The sequence below is a fragment of the Chrysochloris asiatica genome, unplaced genomic scaffold (assembly GCF_000296735.1).
Source record: "Chrysochloris asiatica unplaced genomic scaffold, ChrAsi1.0 scaffold00181, whole genome shotgun sequence".
NCBI classification, from domain to species: domain Eukaryota; kingdom Metazoa; phylum Chordata; class Mammalia; order Afrosoricida; family Chrysochloridae; genus Chrysochloris; species Chrysochloris asiatica.
Genome location: NW_006408699.1, coordinates 4,707,982 through 4,718,819, shown reverse-complemented (window position 1 = coordinate 4,718,819; position 10,838 = coordinate 4,707,982). Strand labels below are relative to the sequence as shown.

Here is a 10,838-nt window from a genome sequence, read left to right as displayed (position 1 = left end):
TACAATAGTAGACAAGGGAAACCAATATTCATAAGACAGTCAGGCATCTTAGTATTATGTCCCCTCTTCAGACTATGCCTCGATCCCATTATCACAGAGCCCTGTTGTTCTAAGGTTGAGCATCCATCACTATTAACTCTGTCCCATTTAGCCCATGCAAACCTGTCTCAGTGTTCCCCTATCTACCTTGTTCTTCCACCCCCTCCCCATAACATGAAATTTTAAAATAGAAATGAAAACTATAAATCATTTAGTATTACTTATCAAACCAGTTTTTAAATGAGAACAAGCAATTAAAATGCTGTTTATAATACGCTCTATTATATGCACATGGAGTCCTTGTGTGGCGCTATAGAATAAGCACTAGACCACAAGGTTGTTTTGAACTAGAAGGTTGGCAGTTCAAACTCATCAGCCACTCCTTGTAAACCCTAGAAAAGGACGCTATGAATTGGAACTGACTCAATAACACTAAAAATAATTATTTGCACAAGAGGGAAACATACCACATGAGTACTCCAAAACTATACATTACCCTAAAATATTGTACACAATTACTTCAATAAATCCGTTTCACATAAAATCCAGGTTCTTCCTCTTGATTTAGGACATGTTTGAGCCAAAAAGTATATTTTGGAAAAGGGAAACTTTTGAAGGCCTATTTGTATGTTTGTTGTTAGAGATCAGATGACAATTGATAGCCTTAGATCAGATGACAACTGTGGCTGTCAATTACCAACAATTTTTTATTTTTTAGATTAAGTTGCAGATTGCTGAAAGCCAATTAAATGTTTATCTTTCTAAAAATAAAGTTAAGTTTAGACTTTATGGGGTGGTTATGAACAATGAATGAATAATGCATGTAAAGTATATAACATAGTACTTTGTTGTTGTTGTTGTTGTTGTTAAATGCTGTTAAGTCAGTTCTGAACCATAGTGACCCTGTATAGGAGCGGCTGGTGAGCTTGAACCACTGACCTTGCAGTTCAGCACATTAACTCAGCGTCACACCAGGAGTCCAACCCAGTACCTAGCTTCAAGAAATGTCAGTTGCTGTTAATTATTAATAATCATTGGAAGATTGTAAAATCTACTTAAGATGTTATTTATTCTCACATTTGCAGTGTAAATATTATTATACTTGCTAGCAATTTAATTTCCTGAAGTAGAAAAAACACCAACTCTTACCTTTAGTTGTATAGAAGCAGTAGCTAATTTTTCTGCTTCAGTTAGTGCATGTAATTGTTGATAGTCCACTGGTTTATATTTGGTTCTTCTTAGTCCATTTTTCATGCAGAATACCAGATGATCTATTTTTCAGAGGAAATAGAAAATTGACAAAGAATTAACATCAAGTCATTGTCAAATATACTTATGGTAACATGTGGACCTCTGATAATAGTCTTCAATATTTTAAAAGAAATATAAGAAATAAAATATGTTGCAACATTTAGAACATGTTAACATCTATCTCTGAAAACTCTTGAAATAAGAATTAACCACTACAATCTCTGCACTAAATTATTTCTAAAAGTGCATAGATTTTTATTAAAATCAGTTTTAGAAAATTATAATGCCAAGCTTCAAAGTTTGTCCACTGTTAAGCTATTCTTTTTACATAAAATGTATTAAATATCAACTGTAAATATTTAAGTATCATATTGTTGTTGTTGTTGTTGTTGTTAAGTGCTGGCTGTCAAGTTAAGTTCTAACTCATAGTGACCCTGTCTGTATAGGGTTTCTGAGGAATGGCTGGTGGGTTTGAACCACTGACCTTGTGATTCAAACCAACTTTGTGGTCAGTGGTTATCCTATAGTACCACATCAGGACTCCATGTATCATATTATTGTACATCAAATTAAGTAAACAATTCTTTTTTTAGTAAACAGATTTTTTTATTGTGCTGAATGTATAATGTTGTTAGCAATGTTGATAGATGCTAAAAAGTCTATTTTGACTCATAGCAACCGTATGCGTGCATAAGAGAATGTGGTGGTAAGATCAGCACTGAACTGTGTACCACAAAGTTAGAGCCCACCAGCTCTTCCACGGAAGAAAGATTATACTTTCTACGACTGCAAAGATTTGCAGCCTCAGAAACCCTATACAGGATCATTATGAGTCAGGACTGACTCAACAGCACTTAACAACAACATGAATGCATAGCAACAGAACAAAACGTTATCCCGTTCTGCACCGTTCTCACAAGGCTTGATATGCTTGAGTCCATTGTTACAGCCACTGTGTCAGTCTTCCTCATTGAGGCTCTTTCTCTTTGTTGCTGATGCTCTACTTTACCAAGCATGATTCCCTTCTCCAGTGACTGGGTCTTCCTGATAACATGTTCACTATGCATAGGATGAAAACTCCCCATTCTCCCTTCTAAGGATCATTCTGGCTATACTTCTTCCAAGACAGATTTGTTTGTTTCTGGCAGTTCATAGTATGTCCAATATTCTTCACTAACAGTATAATTCAAATACATCAAATGTTCTTTGGTCTTTTTTATTTGTTGTCCAGCTTTCACATCCAGATGAGGTAACTGAAAATACCAAGGATTGGCTCAGGCTCACCTTAGTCCTGAAAGTGAAGTCTTTGCTTTTTAACTTTATAAAAAGGTATTTTTCAGCAGATTTGTCTAGTGCAATACATCATTTGTTGATTGTGGATCCAAGCAAAATGAAGTTTTTGACAACTTCCATCTTTTCTCTGTTATTCATGATGCTGTTTATTGGTACAGTTGTGAGGTTTTCTTTATGTTGAGATGTAATCTATGCCAAAGGCTGTAGTATTTGATCTTTCTTAGTAAGTGCTCCAAGTCCTTTTTGCTTTCAGCAAGCAAGGTTGGGTTATCTGCATATTACAGGTTGTTAATGAGTCTTCCTCTAATCCTAATAACATGTTTTCTTCATATAGTTCATAAATATAAAAAAAAAAATTCGGATTCAACACTTCTTACATGCATAATTCATTAACAATAATTACATTAATCATGTTGTGACTCCATTATCACTATTCTTTTTTAAATGATTCCACCACCATTAACTGAAATTCAGTTCCTTTTAAGCAATGATTCGTCTTTCCCCGTCCCTCCACACCCTGACAAATACTAATAAGCATTAGTCTCTATACATTAAGGAGACCTGGAGCATTGTGATTAAGCACTAGACTGTTAACAGAGTGGTTGGCAGTGTGAATCCATCGGCAGTGCCTTGGGAGAAAGATGTGTTGGCAGTGTCTGTAAATATTACAGCTTTGGAAACCCTACAGGGAAGTCCTACTCTATGCTGTAGGGATGCTGTGAGTTAGAATTGACTTGAAGAGCACAAGTTCTACACAGTTGCATATTTCACACAATGTTTGTCCTTTTATAACTGACTTATTTCACTCAGCATGTTTTCAAGTTTCATCCATATTGTAGTATGTATCAGGAATTGGTAAATCTTTCTATATAAACAGAAAATGAACTGTTATTAAAAATGGGAAAATCAGCATTCCAATTTAATATCATATCAAAAGAACATAATCAACTATAAATCATAAAATTGAGTTGAAAGTAGAGATAATACCTGAGCTATCATTTCTCTGAATTGTCATGAATGGTTGGTCTCTTTTATTCATGTTTTCTACATCTGTCAAGAAAAGAAAAAAAGACAGCAAAAGTGTCACAATGTTATTTTCAAAGCATTTTAAAACATGTGTTAATTGGAGTATTTTTAAGGCTTAGGACTGAGTGTGGTAAATTATTATATATTTTTTCATTTTTCTGTTCTTTGCTCCTCCTCTGTTATTTTTTTTCTTCTGTGCTTTATCCCGTTCTTGGTCTCTCTTTTCAATTGTTTCCTTCTTAATTCCCTTCTATTGCATTGTTCCAGTGACTGATAAATATTTTGTGATTAGAAAGTTGTGTTTGTTTTACCTTGAGTCCTGGGAAGAAAGAAACTACATAAGTTAAAGACTAATGCAAGTGATCAAATTACTTACTACCTTCCATTAAACAATATAGCACTTACGATACACATGGAGACTTAGTCTAGGTTCTCCTTGTAGGAAGAACTTGCGTTTGACTACAAGGACTGAGATCTGAATACAGACTCCAGGTGCCAACTCCTTCAAGATTAGCTTCAACTGCAAAGACCAACCTAATCAAAGAATACCCAGTGACTGAGCAAGAGAAGAGTTCAAAGGCCCAAATCTTTGGGCCCAATGTAGTATACATTAATAAGCGATATGAAGAGAAGTCAAAATTCTTTACCATAAAATCCCAGAAACAAAAATAAGAAAATGTGAAGCTAATGTTTCTCAACATATCCTTTATCTAGGTATATTTTCTTCTGAAGGGAATCCTTTCACCTTGCTAATCTTCCCTGAAGAATTCTGCACTCTTTGATTTACACAACATCAAAATGGCAAATTGGACATCCTCAGGGACTCAAATTGTGTTCCTTTTCAATGTTGTTTGAGTTAAGAGAGCAAAAAGAAGTCAGAAGGGGTAAGACCAGGCTATAGGGTGGATGGGGTAGTTTCCTAACAAAATTCTCATAAGACAGCTCTTGATACTCTCAAAATGAGACACTACATTGTCATGGGAGTGGGGGTGGGAGGGGAAGGTGCCAGTGTAACATCTCTAGCCCTTTTTTCACCATTGTGCTTTTCAGTGTTCTTAAAACTACTCCCTCTGATTGACTTTGCAGCCCAGGAGTGGAGGTCCCTGGGACCTTCAAGTGAGAATTGCTGAGAGTGGGAGAGGGGCTGTGTGCTGAAAGCCTGGAGGCGGGCCTGTGGGGTCTACCCTTTTGTTATTTGATGATGCTTGGAGGGGATTGTATTCATTGCAATGAAACGAAATACAGTAGGATGAATGTAAAACCCGTGTTCTCCCATGTAAACCTCACAACAAAAACTTAAAAAAAAACTACTCCCTCATAAGCCCCCATGATCATCCTGTACCCTTTGAGAAAATCTATCAAGATTACCCCTTTGGGATCCCAAAAAGAAGTTGCCATAACCTTCTGAGATAATTTGTCTTGAATTTAACAGGTCCAGAGGATCCCTTTGGAAGCCACTTAGACCTCTTTTTTGTGCTTAGACCTCATTTTTGAAGGCACTCTAATAGGACTAAGGTAACTATATAACTGTGAGAACTTGTCTTCTCACAGTTATGACAAGCAAAACTTGTTTAAGCATGATCTCCAAAACATGTTTAAACAAGTTTTGCTTGTCATAAACTTATGTATATTTTAACTGGAACCCTAAAAATGTAATTGTCGTTGTTGTTAGGTGCCATCAAGTCGGTACCGACTCACAGTGACCTTATGCACAGCAGAACGAAACACTGCCCAATCCTGGGCTAATCTCACTATTGTTGCCACACTTTAGTCCATCGATGCTGCCACTTGGCCATTTCATCTCATTGGGGGTCTTCCTCTTTTTCTCTGACCCTCCACTTTTCCAAACATGATATCCTTCTTCAGCGACTGGTCCCTCCTGACAATATGCCCAAAGTATAAGAGATGAAGTTTGGCCATCTTGGCCTCTAAGAAGCACTCTGGCTGCATTTCTTCCAAAACGGATCTATTGGTTCTTTTGGCAGCCCATGGCACTTTCAATATTCATCTCTAACACCATAACTTAAAAGCATCAATTCTTCTACAGTCTTCCTTATTTACTGTCCAGCTTTCACATGCATATGAGGTTATTGAAAATACCATGGTTTGGGTCAGGCGCACCTTAGTTCTCAAGCTGACATCTTTGCTCTTCAACACTTTAAAAAAGTCTTGTGCAGCAGATTTGCCTAATGCAATATGTCATTTGATTTCTTGGCTGCTGCTTCTGTGAATATTGATAATGAAGTCCTTGACAACTTCAATCTCTTCTCCATAGATAAGAATGTTGTTTATTGGTCCAGTGGTGAGAATTTTTGTTTTCTTTACATTGAGATGTAATCCATACTGAAGGCTGTGCTCTTTGATCTTCATCAGTAAATGTTTTAAGTCCTCTTCATTTTTAGCAAGAAAGGTTATATCATCTGCATATCGCAGGTTGTTAATGGGTCTTCCTCCAATCCTGATGCCACGTTTTTCTTCATATAACCCAGCTGCTTGGATTATTTGCTCAGCATACAGCTTGAATAAGTATGGTGAAAGACTATGTAGCAAAACTTTTTTACTTATCCTCATATTTGTACCGGAGCTCTCTGTTATGTTCGCCAAGACTTCATTGGATCCAAATTAAAATTGACTACTTCATCTGCCCAATTGTGCTTCATGTCCCTCTCTTTCACAGGGTAAGTCATTGCTAAACATCCTACACTCTACTTAGAGTCTCTCCTAAAAATCCAACCTATGATAGCACTAAACTGAGCTGAAAATTTTTTTTAGAAACATATCATTCCCAAGGCAAACAGACTAGAACAGTAGTTCTTTAAACAAAAGTACCCATTTATTAATAGTTTTTTGTTTCATACCTAGAAAGTTGAATATCCAGTGAACATGCTTAGTAGTCTTTGTAATAATAAGTGGAAGAGAAAGTAGCAAAGATCTGTGACTTTTGGAAACTTTGTCAAGAATCTACAGATAAACTCCAGTGTGTGATTTCTAAAGTCTGGTCAGGGAGGTCCTGTATCAAACTTTTAATAACATTGGCACTGCCTTCTATAGACTGGATTCCACTGATACCCATATACCATCCATTACCTGGACCTACTGATTCTTCTTTCAAAGCTGTATCTAAGGTGTGTGCTTCTACTGCCACTACACTAAATAAACCATCATTAACTCCTCCTTGCTCGGAAAGCCTCCAATATCTCCAAATGATGTTTTCACTCTATACCTTTATAGTCCATTCTCCACACAGCATCCAAAAAACCTTTAATAAACTCTAATCTGACATTGCTTGAAATTCTTCAGTAGTCTTCCATTACAATTTAAAGTAGTTTCCAAATGCCTTTAAAGTTCTCAATGACCTGCAGGACCACCTGGGTTCATCCTTCCACCCTCATCTCATTCACATATTCCAACAATGTTGGTCTTAATGATGCCTTCCCTTCCTCTTTCTACCTGATTAGTTCCTACTCAGCCTTCAGCTCAGCCTTCATGTCACCTTGATGTTAATGTTAAGTGCCTTTGAGTCAGTTCTGGCTCTTAACGACCCCGTATGGGGTTTCAGAGGACCAGCTGATGGATTTGAACTGCCAACCATGCAGTCCAAATTGACCTTGTGGTCTAGTGCATTATCTTGCAGCACCATACCTGGACTCATTACATGTCACCTACAAGAGAGATATAACTTCCAAAACTGCTACCTAACAAGAGGACCCCTTACTATTCATTCTCATTCTGGTCTTTTCCTTTCTATGATAATTTGCAATCTTTTCAGTGATTTGATGTCTGTCTCCTACATTAAGCACGCAGGCCATGTCTGTCTTGTATCAAGTTGTATCTCCAATACCCAGATCAGCATGTTGTTGTTTTTGTTAAGTGCTGTCAGTCTGACTCATAGTGACCCTGTACAGGATTGCCAAGGAACCACCAGTTTGGTAGTTGAAAGGACTTTGAACCAGCGACTTTTTGGTTTGTAGTCCAGTGCTTATCCTACAGAGCCACAGCAGGTGTTTATTGTTTCTGTTGTTATGTACTGTCAGTTGTTCTGACTCATAGCAACACTGTATGGGGTTTCTGAGGAGTGGCTGGTGAGGTTTGAATTGCAGACTTTGCAGGTTCAGGCTGACCTTGGGGTTCAGTGCATTTCCTGTACTGCCACACCAGGACTCCATTGTTGTTGTTAAGTGCCTACATGTTGGTTCCAAACCATAGCGCCCCTGTATAAGTTTTCCTAGGAGTGGCTGGTGAGCTTGAGCCTTGAGAGTCAAACCCACTTTGCAGTCCAGCACATTAACCCACAGTGTCACACCAGGACTCCATTTATTATTGCTGTTATGTGCCATCAAATCAGTTCCCACTCATAGTGACCCTGTATAGAGTTTTCAAGGAGCCACTGGTGAGCCTGAACCGCCGCCCCTGTGGTTCAAATGACTTTGCAGTCCAGTGCATTAGCCCACAGCACCATACCAGGATTCCATAGTAGGTGCTTAATAAATATTTATTGAATAAATAAATAAATAGGTAGTTGGCAATAGCTAGATGTCTTCTAGCCCCTCAGAAGATTAGCTATAAAACACAGTAAGTCCATACTATAGGCTCCCTCTTCTTATCCTAAATTTCATTTTTTGGTTTTTTGTTTTGTTTTATTTTTAATCTTCTTTAACAGTATGATCTACAAACAGATTTTAAATGAAAATAACCTCAGAGGTCATCAGGTAAGTTAGCTGTGAGAAGTGATAAGGTCAAAACCATAAGCTGGGGTTAGAAAATATGAAAAGTTGAAGAGCATTCCATACCCAAGGATAATCAAATACAGAGCAATAAAACAAGATTCCACAACAACTCTATGTTGCATTCAGCAGCCAGTATGGGACCTCTGGTCTATAGCACTTCATCCCTGGTTACATTTTATTCTACCACTCATTGCTTAACTGCCCGAATTTGCCACATTCTTGAGTAGGAGTCCTTGCCAGACCTCCTACTGATTGATTTCAACCCATCCTCAGCAGAGAACCAGACCTTTCAGATTTAGGAATCCTTTTTCTAGGCACTGAGATTCAAAAATTGAGGCACTGAAACAAAATGGGATTTTTGCAGATTCTCTTTTGGTTCCCTTAGTCTAACCCTGTTTAATTTGATCCTACAGTTTTCATAGGAAAACCATCCCACCCACAAAATGTTTTTCACCATTTTGACAAAATTCAAATTTTAATTATAACCATAAGAATCTTACACTAGAACATAGTCTGGAAATTAAAATTACAACAGAAAAATAAACTGTCTTCATGAACTTGAAGACTAGTTTGGTTCCAACTATACAGATGATCAAGTGGAACTACTTCTTGACCTATATACTGCAGTCTATACAAAAATCATAAATAATTACTATTCACCTTTCAAAGATGTTGACAGCCTCTGAACTAAAGAATTATTAAGCTGAAGTATTATAAAACTGATTTAATTGTAATGTTTCTTGTTTCAGAGACTTAAATAAGCATTCAGATTTAAAACCCAAAAGGTTCACAAATAATTGCCTGTAACCCAACTTGTCATTTTAGCACTTTAGAAGATGGAAGCCCAGGAAAAGGAGATCAAGATTGCATAGCTAGTTACTAGCAGAAGAATTTCAAGTCCAAAAAACCCATCTCCATTATCTTAAATATCTTATTTAATGTGGACATTCATACATTTTTACAACAATGTTAATGAGTTTAGCTATATGGTGTTGCCTAGACACCACTGGTATTATAAATAATACAGGCATTAAGTTCTATAGCACATTTCCAAAATTATGAAATTCAAAATACATCTGACTCCACAGATTTCAGATGAGGGATTATAAAATTGCATTAAAATGAATATTTCCTGGTTCCCAAATAAGTACATTTCAGGTGGGCTATTCCATGCATTCATGTTTGTTGTTGTTAAGTGCCATTAAGTGGGTTGTAACTCATTGTGACCCTGTATTGGGTTTCCAAGAAACAGCTGGTGGTTTTGAACTGTCAGCCTTCTGGTTACCAGTTTAATGCTTACCTTACAGTGCTACATCAGGACTGTGTGGTGCTTCAGGATAATGCACTGGACTGCAAGGTCAATTTGAACTACAGGGTCGGCAGTTCAACCCCACCAGCTGCTCCTCAGAAACTCTATATATAGTCACTATGGGTCGGAACTGACTCAGTGACACTTAACAGCAAAAACAAGCAAGAAATTCAGTGGCTACTTCAGCCTATAGTTAAAATACTTTTGGCTAAATAACTATGGTTTGAACAGAATTTTTCATGATAAATAATTTAAGAGAACTTGGTTTTCAACATTTTTCCATGTTCACATTATGTGACATTTTAGAAATTGCTTATGAATTTCATCATAATGTAAAGCCCTTTAGATCAATGAAATTACTAAAAATACATTTAAATAATATATTTTTTATGAGAAATGTCTTAGTAAGAGTATAGAAAAAGTAGTTTGATACATATAATGCAATGATAGCTTTACTATGGCTGGAGGGTTGAAAAATATTTTAATATAAAGTTAATTTTTACAGATTTGATAAAGAATCTAAACTTTTAAAAAATAAATACATGACCTCAGCTAGTCTCTAAAGGGCAAATGAACAATCAAGACTTCTCTAGAGATAAGTCAATCAAAAATGAGAGCACAGATTATTTAAATAGTAAAGCATTCACTTTACAGTGTTAAAATGTGTGTTTGTCTATCTTTTCTGAGAAAATAAATTTTAATTCACTAAGAAAGAAAGAATCAGTTAAACTTAGGCTTAAAATCATACAATGTGTAGATGGCTTGTTACCTCTAAACTTGAAGAACCGATCTTGCAGTTCAAACTGACATTAAAGTCCAGCGCAGGACTCCATTTAATAGTATAGATGTATAGATTAGCCAATCAACACATGAAAGTGAGTCCTCAAAGACAATATACCAAACAGTATAATACCTGAAGATACCCAGTGTTAGAAAACCAAAAGAGAAAAACACATTTGTTGCAGACCGTGTAGGCCTGGTCAGAGGTTCGAGGCCCTATAGGCCCGAGTGTAACAGATCTAGCCACTTGGCAGTCAATAGCAAATTGTTTTTCATCTTAGTGTTCAGTTATATTTATTAATCTAATACTTGGAGCCCTTGATATCCACAGATAACTGTGATATTTTCCTAAAGCCAAGACTGTAAAAGTTGCAAGGTCAAGCCTTCCTCCAAAGGATTAACTAAAAATATCT

The 10,838-nt window shown here is 36.7% G+C and overlaps 1 protein-coding gene across 1 annotated transcript in view; it reads right to left on the bottom strand.

The window, feature by feature from the left end:
* CCDC148 (coiled-coil domain containing 148) overlaps positions 1–10,838 on the bottom strand; it is a 396,419-nt gene that overhangs the window by 290,161 nt on the left and 95,420 nt on the right. The window contains exons 2-3 of the mRNA XM_006872045.1: positions 3,571–3,633; positions 1,189–1,310 (exon numbers count right to left, since the gene is read on the bottom strand). Of these exons, the coding sequence (XP_006872107.1) occupies positions 1,189–1,310; positions 3,571–3,633 (185 nt within the window). The remainder of the gene's footprint in view (positions 1–1,188; positions 1,311–3,570; positions 3,634–10,838) is intronic.